The sequence below is a fragment of the Lynx canadensis genome, chromosome C2 (genome assembly GCF_007474595.2).
Source record: "Lynx canadensis isolate LIC74 chromosome C2, mLynCan4.pri.v2, whole genome shotgun sequence".
Lineage (NCBI taxonomy): Eukaryota > Metazoa > Chordata > Mammalia > Carnivora > Felidae > Lynx > Lynx canadensis.
In genome coordinates, this window is record NC_044311.2 from 8876161 (window position 1) to 8895522 (window position 19362).

Genomic DNA, 19362 nt, shown 5'->3' on the forward strand with positions numbered 1-19362 from the left:
AAAAAGCAAGAACAGCACCAGAAATGACTTCTGTTTTCACATACACGGTCAAAGTCACTCAGATCCCACTTTTCTTCCACAGACGGAATCTAACTGGCCGTGTCAGAAACAGTAAAGAAATAATCTTAGGGTAAATGTCTATCTCCCTCCTAATCTGTCACCCATAACCTGCCCTGCAGATTCGGCTGGGTCATTCACTACAGCTAGCTATCGAATTGGCACAGAAGTTGTCTTGAACCTAAGTCTCTGTAGCATCCACAGACTTCGCTCCCAATGGACCCCTCAAGATAAGTGGGTCTAGAGGTGAACACAGATTGACAAGCCAGAACATGACACAGATGAAGAAGGCCTCCACTCCATCCTTAATTTCAACAATAGCTACTATATATAATGGCTTTCCCAACCAGCAGAATATTTACCGTAAAAAGAAGTCAGTCGTCAAAAGTATTTTCAAACAAACATCAGCTATATACATTTGTAAAATAGAAAACAAAACAAATGGGGCAAAAGGGAAATTTTTCCTTAAGGTAGAATACCAGGAGTTAGAAATGCTGGATGTTAGAAAATCCCCATCTTAAACCTTTACATTAAAAATAATGGCTACCACTGACTAAACCCAGTGACCAAAATCAGCATCACCAGTGAAGGGGCAAACAGAGATCATGAGCCTTGAGATGGGGGGAAATGAGAAAGGCACGATAACCCTTCTGGGGTTTTCCTGAATCTAATCATCAGAAAACATCACACAGACCCAAACTGGATAAGAGTCTACAAAATGCCCAGCCTATACTCTTCAAAAATGTCACACAGGGGCCCCCGGGTGGCTCCGTTGGTTAAGCATCCAGCTTGTGGTTTTGGCTCAGGTCATGATCTCATGGTTCATGGGTTCAAGTCCCACATCGGGCTCCACGCTGACAGTGCAGAGCCTGCTTTGGATTCTCTCTCTCTCCCTTTATCTCTGCCTCTCCCCATCTTGCGCTGTCTCTCTCTCTCTCTCAAAATAAAAAAATAAACTTAAAAAAATGCCATGGAACATAAAGAAAGGCTGCGGGTCTATTCCAGATTAAAGACAAATGTCTACCGACATACGTGATTCTGGACTGGATCTTACGTCAGGAAAAAAAAAAAAAAGCTATATAAAAGGCATTATTGGGGCAACTGACAAGAATTGGAATATGGACGGTACAACAGTAAAAGAACTGTATCAATGTTAAATTTCTTGATTTTGAGTACCGTGGTTAAAAGAACATTCATTTTGTTAGAAAATGTGTATTTAATGCTTTCAGGGGGGAGAAGGCACAACGTCTCTAACTCATTCTTATCAATAGTTCAGAAAACAATACATATATGTATGCAAGATAGACAGGCAGAATGTGATCAACGTTGACAAGAGGTGACCGCAGAGAAAGGTAAGTGGGAATTCTTTTACTGACATCAGGTCCAGGAAAATGACCACTGTCTTCCATCAGATGCCACTGCAGCCATCAACCCCGGCCCCAGTTTCTGTGTGGACTCACCATTCTTCGGAGAATCTTCAACAGAAGCTTCCGCTCTTTTGGGTCCTCCTTAGACGTCAGTACATCAGCAAAGTTCTCTGCATTTTCAGGACACAGGCTGTCTGGGTTTTCCCCTCCATACAGCTGAACCAGCATAGACAGACACTTGGATGAAACTTCAAAAATTTCAGGATCCTCGCTTGGAAGCTGCAAATTAACCAACAGGACTCTGTCAGTTAATCAAAGTCGGTTGGTATTCCTCAAGAAACACGGGAAAATTTGGCTTCATTGGGAGAACATCAGACTGAGTGAGTGTACAGATTGACTAATTGAATGGGTTTTTTTTTTTTTTAGTATCTTTTTCAAAATGCATACAGTAACTCAAGGCTAATAGCACCAAATCAGAAGAAACTCTCACGGTCCTCTCTTTAAACCGTAATAAAGACCGCCAGTAACAAGCAGAGGACCAACAAAAATTTCAATGCATTCCTAATATGTGAATATATACATACAGCGTTGTGTGTCTGCGGAAATGGAGACAGCCTGGGTTTTCAGAAGCGCTGCCCACACATTCTTGTTTGTTACCAACTTGTTTAGGAAAAATCTACTTCCTAGAAGATATTTAGGAACATTCTGAATTTGTCCGTGTCTGAATTATTGACTGAACAGGTGGGACAGAAAGCACTGTTTCTGTTATGCATTGAAAGGCATAATATGAAATAACAATCATACTCCAAAGAAGTATAACCTTTTCATTTTTAAAGTTTTATTTTATTTGTGAGAGCTTGAGATATAATTCCTGGGCCGTGTAGTTCATTTAACATGCACAATTCAGGGATTTTTAGTATATTGTGCAACCATCACCATAGTCAACTATAGAATTTGTCCATTACCCCCAAAATAAACCCCATACTATGTGGCAGTCACCCCGCCCTCCTCTCCTCCTCCCCACTGCCCAGTGCCCCTGCCCAGTGCTAATCTGCTTTCTGTCTCTCCGGATTTATCTCCTCTGAACATTTCAGATACATGAAATCGCACAGAATGTGATCCTTTGTGACTGGCTTCTCTCACCTACTGTAATGTTTTCAAGATTCATCCCTGCTGCAACATGTATCAGAATTGCATTTCTTTTTATTTATAAAAATATCCTGTTGCGTGGATGTACCCCATTTTGTTTATCCATTCATCAGTGGATGGACATTTGAGTTGTTTTCACTTTCTGGCTGTTATGAAGAATACTGTTGTGAACATTTGTGTGTAAGTTTTTACGCAGACACAGGGTTTTCATTTCTCTTGGGTGAATACCTAGAAGTGACTGCGGGGTCACAGGAGAACTCCATGTTTAAACCTTTCAGGGAACTTCCAGACTGTTTTCTGAAGCTGCCATGAGCACCAGCAATGCAGGAGGGTTCCAGTTTCTCTACGTCCTCACCAACACTTGCTATTATCTGTATTTTTAATATCAGCCTTCCCAGTAGGTGTAGAGTGGTAACCCATCGCGGTTTTCACTTGTACTTCCTTAATGACTAATGATGTGGAGCATCTTTTCATGTGCTTATTGGCCATTTGTACATCTTCTCTGGAGAAATATCTGTTCAGATCCTTTTCCCATCTTTGACATGGGATCTGACATTTTATGATACAGACTAAGTATATATATTTTAAATACAACTCCTTTAGATTAAACAATGTTTTTCCTATTCTGTGGGTTGTCTTTTCATCTTCTTGATAGTATCCTTTAGAGCACAAAATATTTTTTTTTAATTTTGATGAATCCAAATTCATCTATTTTTTTATTCTTTGTGATTTTGGTATCATACCTAAGAAACCATTACTTATTCCAATGTCCTGAGAAATGCATCTAAGAATTTTTATAGTTGTAGCTCTTACATTTATTTTTTCTTGTAAGAATATTATAGTTTTAACTTTTACATTTAGGTCTTTGATCCACTTTGAGTGAATTTTGTGTATGGTGTTATTGGGGGTTCAACTTCATTCTTTTGCATGGGAATTAATCCTTTATTTTGAGATATTTGTAGGTTCATATGCAGCTGTAAGAAAAAATACAGAGAGATTTCATACGTATTTCAGCCAATTTCCCAGTTTGTAGCTTGTCTTTTCATGCACTTCACTCATTTGCAGAAAGAAAATTTTAATTTTGATTCCTCCAACTTGTGGTTTTATTTCATTGGGATTGTGCTTTTTGTGTCAATTACTTGAAAAACTCTTTGCCTAGCCCTCAGTCCTGAAGATTTTCTCCTGAAGGTTTTGAAATCTACATTAAAATTAATTTTTTGTATAAACTATGAGGTTTAGGTAGAGGTTCTTCCATTCATTCATTCATTCATTCATTCATTCATTCATGCATTCATTGTTGCCACCAACTGTACAACTGCTCCAGCATCGTTCTTAAAGATTTGTTCCTCCATTGAATTGTTTTCACATCTTTTGTTAAAAAGTCAGCTGGGCATATTTGTGTGAGCTTATCTCTGAGTTCTTTATTCTGTTCCATTGATCTAGGTGTCTATCTCTCCCCCAATAACACACTGTCTTGTTACTGTAGCTAAATAACACATCAACACCAGGTAGAGTGTTTTCTCTAACTCCAATTTTTTTTCAAATTATTTTTGCTATCCTATGGCCTATTGTTTTTCTATATACATTTTACTTATTTTTTTAATTTTGAGAGAGAGAGAGAGAGAGAGAGAGAGAGAGAGAGAGAGAGAGAGAAAGCAGGGGAGGAGCAGAGAAGGAGAGAGAGAGAGAGAGAGAGAGAACCCTGAGCAGCCTCTCCACTGTCAGTGTGGAGCCTGATGTGGGGCTTGAACTGATGAACCATGAGATCATGACCTGAGACAAAACCAAGAGTTGGACACTCAACCTGGATGAATGGCCACCCAGGCACCCCATGTTTTTCTATATAAATTTTAGAATAGGCTTGTCTATTTATTGAAAACTTCATTGCAATTTTAGCAGGAATTGCCTTAAAATGCTCCAAAAAATGAGGGAGAATTGACATTTTTAGTCTGTTGAGTCTTCCAATGCAGATATATGTGGTATCTCTCCATTTATGCATGTCTTCTTTGATTTCTTTCACAACAATTTTGTAATGTTGAGGATATACATGTTTTGTCATATTTATATGTCAGCATTTAATTTTTTTTTTGCAAACTATAAATAGTGATTTTAATTATTTCCACATGTTCATTGCCAGTATAGAAATACAACTGAATTTTGTTTGTTGATCTTGGATTCTACAACCTTGCTGAACTCACTTATTAATTCTAAGAGTGTTTTTATAGATCCCTTTGAATTTTCTACATTGTGTCATGTGCAAATAGGATAGTTTTAGCTCTTCCCTTCCCAACAGCATGCTTTTATTTATTTATTTTTCTTGTCTTAGTGCACTGGCTAGAACTTCCAGCACTATGGTGAATAAAAATGGGGGGAGCAGACTGACACCCTTGCTTTGTTATCGATTGTAGGGAAAAAGGATTCTGTCTTTCACCATTAAGTATGATGATTGATAGCTGAAGGTTGAGGAAGTTCCCCCTCTAATTCTAGTTTGATGAGAACTTTGATCATGGGTACTGGATTTTGCCAAATACCTTTTTTTTGTAATAACTGATATGATCATGTGATATTTCTTCTTTAGCTTGTTTATATATGGTAGAGTACACTGATTTCTGAACATGGAATAACCTTTGTAAATGCAATACTTCCTTGGTCACAGTATTAATTCTTTTTATAAATCGGTACATCCAGTTTGCTAATATTTTGTTGAAAATGGTTATACCTAAGATTAAAAGAGATATTATAAGTTTGGGTTATTTTTTGTTTTTATGGTTTCATTTTGTTTTTGTAGGTTTTTTTGTTTTTTTTTTTTTTAGTTTAGTGTCAAGGTAATATAATCTTCATAAAACTCCTCTTAAAATTGGGATTAAAAATTCTTTAAATGTTTGATAGAATTCTCCAGTGAAATAATCTAGGCCAGGAGATTGCTTTTTAGGAAGTTTTAAATTACAAATTCAATTTCTTTAGTGATTATAGGACTATTAAGGGGTTTATCTTAGTTAAGTTTCAGTACATTTTAGAGAATCTGTCCATTTCTTCTAGTTATTGAATTTATGAGCATAAAATTATTCAGAATATTCTGCTATTATCCTTTTAATGGCTGCGGATCTATACTAACATTTCCTGTTTCATTCCTCATATAGGTAATTTTGTCTTTTTTAAATTTTTGTCAGTTTGCTAAAGAAAAATCAACAAAATTGAAAAATCTTTAAGTGTCAGGTTTTTGTTTCATTGATTTTTTTTTGTATTGTTTTCCTGTTTTTAACTTCACTACTTTCTGGCTTAATCCTTATTATTTCTTCCTTTTTGCTTGCTTTCAGTTCATTATGCTGTTCTTTTCCTAGTTTCTGGAGGTAGAAACTCAGATTGTTGACTTAAGATCTTTCTCCTTTTCTGATGTAAGCTTTTGTTACTATAAATTTTCCTCTCAGTGGGGCTTTAGCTGCATCCTACATATTTTGAAAGCTTTTCTTTTTCATTCAGTTCTATGCATTTAAAAAATTTCCCTTGCAACCTCCTTTTAGACCCATGAATTATTTAAAGTGTATTTTCTTTTCAAGTGTTGGAAATTTTCCCATGGTCTTTTAATTATGGACTTCTAGTTTGATTGCACTGTGGCCAGAGAACCCATTCTGTATTAGCTTAATTTATTTTACATTTGTTTAGGTTTATTTTATGGCCCAGGGTCTGTGAGTGTTCCATGGGTACTTGTAAAAACGAGGTATTCTGCTGTTGTTGGGTAGGGTGTTCTATATGTGCCAATCATACCCTGTTGGTTGATTGTGTTGTTCCATTTTTCTGTATTCTTGATGATTTCCTGTCTAGTTCCTCCATTAATTGCTGGAGACTGGAGTTTTGAAATCCACTACAGTCTTGAGTCTATGTATTCTTTTATTATCTTAAGCTCTATTATTTTTCTGCTTCATGTATTTTGAGGTCTTATTTTATACACATTTAAAATGGTTATCACCTCAGTGGGATTGCTCTTTTTATCATCATGCAATATCCCTGTCTCTAGTAATTTTTCTTTTTAAAAATGTTTGTCTGTTTGTTTGTTTGTTTGTTTATTTTGAAAGAGAGAGAGAGCTCAAATGGGGGAGAGGTAGAGAGAGAGAAGGGAAGAGAGAGAATTCCAAGCAGGCTCCACTTCAGCATGGAGTCTGATGCGGGGCTTGATCCCACAGCCATGAGATCATGGCCTGGACCAAAATCAAGTCAGATGCTTAACCAATTGAGCCACCCAGGCGTCCTTCTAGTAATTTTTCTTACTCAGAAGTCTACTTTATCTGATATTAAGACAGCCAGTCCTGCTTTTTTTAAATTAGTATTTACACGGTACATACTTCTCAAACTTTTACTTTTAACCTGCCTGTATTATATTTGAAGTGAGTTTTTTATAGGCAACATATTGTCAGATTATGTTTTGTTATGCATTCTAGCTCTCTTTGTCTTTTAATTGGTGCACTTAGACCATTTATATTTAAGGTAAATATTAAGATATTAGGGTTTAAGTGTAATATGTGATTTTATTATTTGTCTTCTGTATATTTCTTATTTCTTGTTATTCTTGATTTGCTTCTTTTTAAAAACCTTTTTGTCGGTTACTTTAACATTCATTTTATGGGAGTAAAAGAGAACTTCAATTCCCAGTAGTAGTTTCCTAAGGGACCATAACAAAGTACCACAAACAGGTGGCATAAACAATGGAAATTTGTTGTCTCACAGTTCTGGAAGCTAGAGGTCTGAAAGCAAAGGTCAGGGCCATGCTCACTCTGAAACCTCTAGCAGAATGTGCCCTTGCTTCTTCATACCTTCTGGCGATCATTGGTATTCCTTCACTTGTAGCTACATAATTCCAATCTCTGCCTTTGTCATCATGTGACACTCTCCCAGCGTGTCTGTCTTCACATAGTTGTCTTCTTAAAAGGACACCAGCCATATTGGATTAGGGGCCCAGTCCACTTGAGAATGACCTTATCTTAGCTAATTATATCTGGAACAACACTATTTCCAAATAAGGCAAATTCTCGGGTACCAAGAATTGGGACTTCATCATATTATTTTTGTGGGGGACACAATTCATCATAACACTTCCTATCAACTTTGTTCCTTCTGTGCTGTTTATTCACCTTGTTTTTTCTGCTCCTTGCTGTTATGCTTCCCCAAATGTCTAGCAGTCTTTGGTTTTCTATTTTATGAATGAAAGATCGGGCAGATTATTATAGGCAGATGGTATGGATTTCCTCTGCATTTGTGTATATCTGTTTCTTCAACTGGCTTCCCCTGTCTGTGTTCTATGGTTTCCTCAAATTCTACAATGCTTCTTCCTAGACCCTAACCCCATAGTAGAAATCACCTCAGATAGACAGTTCATTCTCTTTATAGTGCAGTTCTTGACTTATTATGCTGGAATAAAGCAGAGCAAAATGGATGAGGTGGGGAGACTGATTGGTCTTCCTGTTCTAAATGTTAATCTTCAATTAGCCTGGGAAATGCCTTAGGGCCTCTATCAGTTTTTTACCTCACTCTGAGTTTATAGATCTTCTGCATCTGTTCCTACCTTCTGGTTAGTTTTCTCCTATGTATGTTGTGGGTAATAGGTTTCTTAACTATTTCAATTCATTCCCATCTGCTTTCTATCATCTAGTAATTGCACAAGATTTCTTTTCCATTAACAGCATCTCTTTCTTTTCTCCCCAAATTTTAAGATATATTTAATCTTTTCTCTCTTTTTATAGATTGTGCGTAGTTGGTGAGATAGGCACAGGTGTTCAGACTTCTATTTCGATCCACTTTAACGTTTCTTCATTTTCCAGCTAATTTTGCTTCATTGTTCAAGTAACTGGAGACTGTTTATAAGCAACATTTTCAAGATGGCTTCTTTCTTGGATAATTGTAAATCTCATAATGTTTGTGGGGTGTTTTCGGTGCCCCCCCACACACAAAGATTGAAGGTATACAAATCCTCTCATCTTTCCTAGAATAACAGGGAAAGGATATACCCGACTGCCTACAATAACAAACTAGAAGACAGATACATGAAACAATGGTTTTTAAGACACAAGACACCAGACAAAGCAGGAAAGTGATGCCCAAAGGATGGAAAACAAGTGAGGGGAGCTCCACTCTTGTCACAGGTTAGAGACCTGAGAGGTTTCCAGGCCTAAGCACAGGGAGGGCAACTGAAGTGGATACCAGTAGATTCCTTAAGTTGAGGGGACATTATAAATAAAAATCTCACAAATCCAAAGCAACTAGAGCTCATAGGACAAAATAATCTTGATAGCAATTTGTCCATTAGATGAAATGAATTTATGGTTAAGGACCTTCTGACAAAGAAAACTCCGGGCCCAAATGGCTTTACTGGTCAACCTACCAAACATTCAAGAAAGAAGTAATACCAGTTCTACACCAACACTTCCAGAGGGCTAAGGAAAAAGTGACACCTCCGTACTCCTTCTATGTGGCCGGTATTATCTGGATTCCAAAACCAGACAGAGATACTTCTCCTAGAAAGCAAACTACAAACCATGAATAGAGGTGAAAAAAAGCTTCCAAAAAATGTTAGCAGACTGTATCCAGCAATGTATTAAAAGGATTACAGAGATGCCTGGCCACCTCAGTTGGTAGAACATGTGACTCCTGCTCTTGGAGTCATGAGTTCATACCCCAGATTGGGTAGAGGGCTTAATTAAAAAAAAAACAAAAAACAAAAAACAATTTGGGTATGTCAATTTTATCTCAATAAAACTGAAAAAAAAAAAAGACATAAGAAAAAGTAAAAGGATTAAACACCATGACCTAGCAGAATTTATCCTAGGAATGCAAGGCTAGTTTAACATTTGAAAGTCAATGTTATGTGCAACACTAATAGGTTAAAAGACAAAAATTACACGGTCCTCTCAACAATCACAGAATAGACATCTGACAAAATCAAACCCTATTTAATAATACAAACGCTCAACTGATTAGGAATAAAAGGGAACTTTCTCAAAATGACATAGGATATCTAGGAAAAATCTACAGCTAACACCATACTTAAGTAAAAAGGGAATTCCTTCCCTCTAAGATCATGAACAAGACAGAGATGTCTGTTCTCGCCATTTCTATTCACCATTATATTGGAAGTTCTAGCTAGGGGAATTGGGCAGGGAAAAGAAATAAAAACCATTTAGAAAGTAAAACTCTATTTGCAGATGACATGATACACAGAAAATCCTGAGGAATTCAGCAAAGAACTATTGGAATAAACAAATTCAGTAAGGCTGTAGAATATAAAATCAATAACCAAAAATCCATTGTATCCACACTGCTAGTGTGTAGAATCTGAAAAGGATATTAAGAAAACAATTCCATTTATGAGAGCATCAAAAAGAACAGAATTTTTTGGAACTACAGTTAAAAGAAGTACATGATTTGTACACCAAAAACTATGAAACATTGTTGAAAAAAGTTAAGGAAAGTCTGCACAAATAGAAAGACATTCCATATTGTAGGGTCAGAGGAGTCAATATTGCTCAGAAGTAATATGTCCCTAACTGATCTACAGATTGAAAGGAAAGCTGCAGCTGGCTTTTTTTTTTATTTTGCCAGAAACTGATAAACCAATCCTACAATTCATACAGAAATGCAAGGGGCCATGAATGGCCAAAAAAATATTTTAAAAGAACAAATTCTGAGGGTTCACATTACTCAGTTTCAAATTTTGCTAAAAAGCTGTAATAATTCGTCTAATGTGGAAGTGGCATAAAAATATACATAGAGATTAATGGAAAAGATTTGACAGCCCAGAAGTAAACCCTAATGTTTACGGTAAATTGGTTTTCTGCCAGAGAGCTGAGATAATTCAATGGAGAAAAAAGTCTTATCAATAGATGCTAAGAAAACTAAATATCCACATGCAAAGGAATGAAGCTGGACCCCTACCTCACACCGTATATGAAAACTATCTCAGAGTGGATCAAATATCTAAACATATACAACTTTTAGGAGAAAATATAAGAGTAAATCTCTGTGACCCTGGGGTAGGCAATGCTTCCTAGGTCTGACACCAAAAGCAAGACATAAATTGGATTTCACCAAAATTAAAAAATGCTGTGCTGCAAATAATACCATCAAGAAAGTGAAAAGTGCCCCCCCAAATCTAACGATCTGACAAGGGACTTGTATATACAAAATATACAAAGACTCTGACAGTCCAATCAGAGAAAGACGAAAATATTCTTTTTAAAGGGGTAAAGAAAATAGACATTCCTTCATAAAGGTATAGAGATCATCAATAAGCACGGGAAAAGATGCTCAACACCACTAGTCATCAGGGAAATACACATCAAAACCACCATGAGATACCACGTCACACACACTAGGATGGCTATAATTAAAAACACAGATAATAACAAGTGTTGGTGTGGACGTGGGGAAAAAGGAACTCTCACACATTGCTGGGGGGAAAAATGGTACAAGAATTATTGTTGAAAGCTCCACACTACACAAAACAATCTACAGATTCAATGCAGTCTCTACCAAAATACCAACAGTATTTTCCACAGAACTGGACTGACTCTAAAATTTGTGTGGAATTATAAAGACCCTGAAGAGCCAAAGGAATATTGAGAAAGAAGAGCGAAGCCGGAGGCATCCTGCTCCCTGATGTCATAACGATAGTAATCAAAACAGTGTGGTACCAGTACGAAAACAGACACATAGATGGAAGGAACAGGACAGAGGGCCCAGAAATAAACCCATGCTTATACAGTCAATTAATCCAAAACAGAGGGGGCAGAAGTATACAATGGGGAAAAAGAGTCTAATAAATGGTGTGGGGAAACTGGACAGCTACGTGCAAAAAAATGAAAATGGACTATTCTTTTATACCATGCACAAAAATGAACTTAAAATGGTTCAGTCAGTTAAGCGTTCAACTTTGGCTCAGGTCATGATCTCATGGTTTGTGGGTTCGAGCCCCACATCAGGCTCTGTGCTGATGGCTCAGAGCCTGGAGCCGACTCTGGATTCTGTGTCTTCCTCTGTCTCTCCCCCTCGCCCACACACACTCTCTCTCTCAAAGATAAATAAAATTTTTAAAAAATGGATGGAAGACCTAAATGTGAGACCTGAAAGCCTAAAACTCTTAACTAAAAGAAAACTCTTAGACATTGGCTTTAGCAGTATTTTCTGAATGTGTCTCTTCCAGGCAAGGGAAACAACAACAAAGTATTAGGACTACATTAAACTAAAAACTTCTGCACAGTAACAGAAACCATCAACAAAAAGGCAAGTTACTGAACGGGGGAAGCTATATGCAAATGATATATTTGACAAAGGATTAATAACTAAAATATATGAAGAACTTGTAAATTTTTTTTAACGTTTATTTTTGAGACAGAGAGAGACAGAGCATGAACGGGGGAGGGTCAGAGAGAGAGGGAGACACAGAATCTGAAACAGGCTCCAGGCTCTGAGCTGTCAGCACAGAGCTCAATGCGGGGCTCGAACTCACGGACTGTAAGATCATGACCTGAGCTGAAGTCGGACGCCCAACCGACTGAGCCACGCAGGTGCCCCATATGAAGAACTTCTAAAACTCAACAGTAAAAACACAAACAATTCAATTAAAACATGGGCAGAGGACCTGAATAGATTTTTTTTCCAAAGAAAATCCATAGATGGCCAACAGACAAATGAAAAGATGCTCAGCACCACTAATCATCAGGGAAATACAAATCAATACCACAATGAGATACCACCTCACACCCGTCAGAATGGCCAGTATTACAAAGATAAGAAATAAGTTTTGGTGAGAATGTGGAGGAAAGGGAACCCTTGTGGGTGGTGGGAATATAAATCAGCACAGCCACTGTGGAAAACATTATTGAGATTCCTCAAAAAATTAAAAATAAAAATACCATACAATCCAGTAATATCACTGTTTTGGTATTTACCAAAAATAAAAACACTAATTTTAAAAGATATGTGCGTCCCTATATTTATTGCAGTATTATTTACGATAGCCAAGATAGTTTAGCAACCTGGGTGTCCATCAATGGATAAATGGAGAAAGAAGATGCGGGACAGATACACGATGGTACATTACTCAGTCATAAAAGTGGATTAAAATCTTGCCATTGAAGGAAACATGGATGGATCTAGAGGGTATTATGCTACGTGAAATGAGTCATACTGAGAAAGACAAATATCATGATTTCAAAAACAAAGTGAACAAACAACAACAAAACAACAAAAAAGAAGCAGACTCCTAAAAACGGAGAACTGGTAGTTGTCAGAGGGGAGAGATGGTAAGGGGATGGGTGAAATAGGTTGAGGGGATTAAGAGGTACAAACTTCCAGTTGTAAAATAACTAAGTCACAGGGCTGAAAAACACAGCATACAGAATACAGTTGATAACACTGTACTTTGTAGGGTGACAGATGTTAACCACTGTTATTGTCCTATTTCATGTTTCTAGTTGTTGAATCACAATGTTGTACACCTGAAACTTATATTGAAGGTCAACTATAATCAAAAATAAAGAAAAAAAGTGTAAAAAGTAAAATACAAAACAATTTCCTCATGAACACAGATGCACAAATTCTGAACAAAACCATAGCAAGTCAAACTGCACAAAATATTAAGGGAATAACAATAAAGATAATGCACCCTGACTAAATAGGGTGTATCCTAGGAATGCAGGGTCAGTTTAATGTTCCAAACAATCGATCAAGTAATATATCATCGGGATTAATTTCCTAGGGCTGTCATCATAAAGGACTACCAAGTGGGTGATTAAAACAACAAAGATTTATTCTCTCACAGTTCCAGAGGCTAGAAGTCTAAAACCAATGTGTTGGCAGAGCCATGTTCCCCGGAAGCCTCCGGGGTGAACCCTCTCTTGCCTCCACCAGCTTCTGGTGGCCCCACATTCCTTGCCTTGTGGCAGATGCCCACTTGCTGCCTCTCACGTCACACTGTGTTGTCCCACGTGCCCCCGGCTCCGTGTGGCCATCTTACTATAAAGACTGCAGTCATATTTGATGAGGGAGCCCAAACTACGCCAGTATGACCTCATCTTTAAAAATTACAACCGCCATGGTCTTATTTCCATAGAAGGTCACGCTTGGAGGTACTGGGAGTTAGAACTTGATCTTATCTTTTTTGAGGGATACAGTCAACCCACGACATCATATTAATTAGTAAAAAAGAAAAGCCATACGATCATCCCAATGGAAAGAATATTTATCAATATTCAACATCTATTTCTAACAAAACTTCAGCCAACTAAGATAGAAGGAAACTTCCTCAACCTGATAAAAGGCATGCTTCACCCTGAGATCGGACAACGACAGGATGTCTGCTCTCACCACTTCCATTCAACAGTGAATGGGAGGTGCTGGCCAGAGCAGTCAGGCCCAAAAACGGGCAGATTGTGAAGTGACCACAACTCCTGATTGGCAGAAGGCATAATCCTCTCTGTAGAAAATCCAATGGAATTTACAAATAAACCACTTGAGCCCATTAATGAGTTTACCACAGTTACAGGATTCAAGAGCAACATACAAATCAACTAAATTTTTCTATGTTAGCAACAATCAAAAATTAGAATGAAATGACGCCACCTACAATAACACCTAAAAAACTGAAATACCTAAGGATAAATGTGATCAAGGATGAAAGACTCGTATATGGGAAAATACAAAATATTGCTGAGAGAAATTAAAAAGGACCAAAACAAAGGGAAGGATATGCCTTGCTCATGAGTCAGAAGACTCACCATTGTTAAAATGGACATTCTCTCCAAATTCGTCTACAGTCAATGCAATCCCATTCAAAATTTCAATAGTTTTGGGGTTTGGGGATATTTTTTGTGGGGGTTTTTTTGGGGGGGGAGGAGACACTCACAAGCTGATTCTCACTTTCATATGGAAATGCAAAGGACACAGGATGGCCAAAACAAATTTGAAAAAGAACAAAAGCTCAAAGACTAACATCACCAGCTTGCAAGACTTATTATAAAGCTAAATAGAACAGTGCTATTGGCATAAAGTCAGAGACCCAGAAATAGACCTGCACAAATACACTCAACTGATTTTTCAGAAAAGTGCAACGGCAATATGGTCAAACAATATGCCAAACATAAACTTCAATCCATAGCTTTTACCTTGTACCAAAATTAACTCAAAATGGTTGACAACGTAGGTCAATTCTAGTGCTAAGGTGGCCCAGGATCACTGGGGAGCATCCCACTCAATGAAAGAAAACTAGGTCCTCAGCAATCTCTGAAACTCACTTCATTCTTAAAAAAAAAAAAAAAGTGGTTCATAGACCTAAATACAAGACTTAAAACTATAAAACTTCGAAGACAAAGCTGGGAGAAGCCTTCTCGACCTTGGGTATGACTGCAAAGGCATAGTTTACAAAAGGAAAAAAGAAAGGTACAATGGACCTCATCTAAATAAAAAAATTCTCTTTGAAAGACACTGTCTAGCTCATAAAATGTTTAATAAAAGGTAGATATCCCCACTCCTACCCCCATCAGAAAGTGTCCCTCCCTTTAAAGGAGACTCATTTAGAAGGGTTTCTTCAGACCCAAAGAACAGAAAATGTTTCCTCCCCTCAAAGAACTGTCCCCGCCACCCACCCCCTGCAACCAGTCCCACTTTCTGAGTAACGTACATCTCATAAATAGTTATATTTCCATTTCTGTGTGGCAACCAGGATCCTCGAGGCCAAAACCATGGGCCAACTTTAGGAATGATGTTAGACTTCATACTTGTATAGAAACTTCCCTCTATCTCACCTTTGTTATTTATGTTTTCCACTTTATTTAGAATTGCCAGCCTTAAAAACAAAAAAGAGCACACCCAATTAAGTTTGAATTTCAGATGAACAATGAATTTTTTAAAATGTTTATTTATTTATTTGACAGAGGGAGAGAGTGTGTGTGTGAGCAGGGGAGGGGTAGAGGGAGAGGGCGAGAGAGAATCCCAAGCAGGCTCCGTGCCGTTGGCTAGATCCCACAAACTGTGAGATCATGACCTTAGCTGAAATCAAGAGTCAGACATTTAACCGACTGAGCCACCCAGGCACCCCAAAAATGAATCTTTTTTGGTGTATTTCCATCTGGCATCTTGTATTTTATCTGTCAACACTGAATTCATTGCAAACATTCTTCTTGGCCAACTCAGATGCTTTATGGAAGAGGTAACAAATACATATATACACACGCATAGTTCAGAAATAAAGTAAACTTACACTTGACTGCCTAATACTGTTTTAAAACAATTAAACATTACAGTTGTGCTTCCCTTTATTCAGTCTACACAATATAATGCCTTTGAAAATTGTTCTCATTTTATATTGTATTTTAAAAATACTGCCTGGCATACTATTTTGTCAAAAATATGTGGGAATATTTATTTTCACAGAACAGATTAACTAAAAAAAACAATAACCACTTATAATGCAATGTTTTCTATTTTTGTGCTGTCTAAAAGCACCTGGAGAAAAGACTCCCTCTGTATTGTTAGGACATCTTTTTTTTAATTTTTTTTTTCAACGTTTATTTATTTTGGGGACAGAGAGAGACAGGGCATGAACGGGGGAGGGGCTGAGAGAGAGGGAGACACAGAATCGGAAACAGGCTCCAGGCTCTGAGCCATCAGCCCAGAGCCTGACGCGGGGCTCGAACTCCCGGACAGCGAGATCGTGACCTGGCTGAAGTCGGACGCTCAACCGACTGCGCCACCCAGGCGCCCCTTTAGGACATCTTTAACAAGGTTTCACACTAGGCCATCAGTCCCTGTTCTTCTTCATTTTAATACATTACTCCTGCCCAAATTCAGCTAAAGAGGTAGCAGGAAATATCATTAAGCTGATAAATGGTGGTAATTCCAGATGACATCGCCCAAGGAAACACTATTGCCCACACAGTCCTGCCATTGCCCCCTTACCCTTGAGAAGTAAGGATACTCTTTAGTCTCATTGACCCCTGGCAAATTATACTTTTAAAGTGAAAATTTAAAGGGAAGAAAACCTGTCACTACCATTATTGATTCAGTTGTAAGTCTATATATCACAGACCAGAGTGCCAGGGTTAAAAAAAAAAGAAGAAGAAAGAAAAGATCCAAAAACAAGTTTAAAGTCATTGGGGGGTCAAGTGGGTCTTGTCTTCTGGGGCTCCCGCACCATCCTGACTTTTGTAACAAAACTTCACATTTTCCTTGCCAATAACTACAGAGTAGGGAAACATCGCTTGTGTAAATAGCCATAACTTGGGGGTGCCTGGGTGGCTCAGTCGATTAAACAACTGACTTCGGCTCAGGTCATGATCTCGCAGTTCGTGGGTTCGCGCCCCACGTCGGGCTCTGTGCTGACAGCTCGGAACCCGGAGCCTGCTTCGGATCCTGTGTCTCCCTCTCGCTCTCTCTCTCTCTCTCTCTCCCTCCCTCAAAATAAATACAGATTAAAAAAAATTTTAAGCAACCATAACCAGTCAATATAGGAGGTTTAAATGATTCCACTGAAGCAGCAAACTGGCAGAGACCATAGAGGGATTCAGGTAGATTTCATCGCCACTGGATGAGAGAAACACGTGCGAGATAGCCGCTCGAGAAGCAGGCAAATGTTCCCTCACGCTGCCCTCTGTGCTGCTCGCCGTCGGTTTCCCACACGGAAGCCGCAGCGGTTGTTTAAACTTCAGTCGCATCGCATCACTCTTCTGCTTGGGGCCTCCGATGACATCTCCCTGCATTCAGCATCCAGTCCAAATGCCTCGCGCTGATCCACAAGGCCCTGAGCAACGAGACGCCGTGACTGGAGTCAAGTGCAAGAAGCCAGGCCAAGGCAGTCACAGGGGACAGCAAGAGGGCACAGAGCCCACAAAACGTCAGTCGGGTCCTCGCTGGCGGCCGGAACCACTACCGGCGGGGACGTTCTTATGGAGCTGTTGCAGGCGGTGGCAGCCCAGGGTATTCAAGTGTGGGGCTCAGGGGGCAGGTCACGGCTAAAGGTACGGATTCGGGTGGCAGACCGTCCCTCCACCATGGGTGCGGAGCTGGGGAAGCTCTGCTTTCGGGGAGCCACAGCATCACTTCCACTGCCACTGCCCGTCAGAAAATTAAGGAAGGCTGTTCTCGGCGGTCCTGGTTAATTTCTTCTCAGCTTCCACTTCTTTAGGGAAAAGTCCTGGCACCGTTCTGGAGGGCAGATACTAGCCTACTTAGTCTCCAGCATGTGAAAGCTGGAGAAGGGCATACGAAGGATCAAATCGGAGCTGTTGGTCATACGCCCCTATTTTCATCCCCTCCCCTAAAACCAGACGTGCTGTGGGGTTTGGGTGGGAAGAGCAACACCCCCCCCCCCACCAGGCTGGCGCGTTTTGGAGCCAGGTTTTTCCTGCCCCAGTTTAATTCTTCTACGGGTTCCCTTCTGTCCTCCAGAAATATACTGAAATCCTTACCTGCTACTGACTCCCATGTCCCCCCCTTCTCTTCATTGTTAGAAGTTACTCCTTTCTGAGTCCCTGCACTTTTCCTTCAAAGGCATCTTGTGAGAGACAGGAGGTGAGTGTATGGAGGAAAAAAAACCAAACAGTTGGAAAGAGGCCATCCTGGTGAAGATTTTCATGGCAAATCTCACATTTATTTCATAGGATCGTTTCCATGAACTAAAAAAGTGTGGATGGAATTCCGATAAAAACTAAATTTGTGTAAGATTTTGGGAGAGTCTCTATTTTTAAGTCTTACAACCAGGTACCCAGCACGCCTCTCCGTGAATTTAAGTCATATATTATGTCTTTTAAAATGTTCTACAGTTATCACATGACTTGCATTTTCTTGTTATATTTCTTTTTGGCTTTTATTATGGGGTGATTTTAGTCACTGCTATAAAAGGGATTCCCCTCCCCCCATTTCTATTTCTGTCAGATTAACGTCAGCAGAAAGAAAAGCTGCTGGTTTTTGTGCATTACGTTATGATACGCCAGCTTACTGAACTTCATTTTTTAGTTCCAACAGGTTTTTTATTTCAGTATTTTCCTAGGTATAAAAATTTTACCAACTTAAGTAATAATCCTTTTTTCGACTCAATATTTATTTATTTTATCTCACAGAATTATCTACAATATCCCACCTCTCATCCATCATTGCTGACCATTACTGGTAGTAGAAGGCATTCCTCTTTTTCCAATTTTAATGAAAATACCTTCAGTGTTTGGTTTTTTTAATGTTTACTATTAATTTCTAGGAAATAACTTTCAATATGTTTAGAAGCTTCACGCTATCTTAAATGAAGTTTTAAAAAATGAAAAATGGCTAGTTACTCTTTCTAGTATTATGACCATGTTTTTAATCTCCTTCAATTTCTTAAAACATTAAATTATGCCTTTCTAGTGCTTCTTTCTGGAGTTTCTGGATCAAACCCTATTTAGTTATATTGGTCCGTTAACATATTGCTAGATTTGATTTACTTTAATTTTCTTAGCTATATTCATAAATAAAAGTGATTTACAGCTGTTCTGTATTATTTTAAAGTAGGTTATGGCATTAAACTTATTCTCATATTTTGAAAATGAATCAGAAAGCTTTCCATATTTTCCTGTACTCTAAATTAAACAGCACAGAACTTGTCTATTCCTTGAAAATTTAGAACTCACATGTAAAGCCACCTAGACTTGCAATATTTTAATGATAACCTTGTAGATGCATAATATTGCATTACCACAATCCAGTTGTCTGTTTTCTCTCTCTCTCTCTCTCTCTCTCTCTCTCTCTCTCTCTTTCTCTCTCTCTCTTTTTA

At 38.4% G+C, this 19362-nt stretch overlaps 1 protein-coding gene across 1 annotated transcript in view; it reads right to left on the reverse strand.

The window, feature by feature from the left end:
* ULK4 (unc-51 like kinase 4) overlaps positions 1 to 19362 on the reverse strand; it is a 572731-nt gene that overhangs the window by 117299 nt on the left and 436070 nt on the right. The window contains 1 exon segment of the mRNA XM_030328370.2: positions 1518 to 1703. Within this exon segment, the coding sequence (XP_030184230.1) occupies positions 1518 to 1703 (186 nt within the window).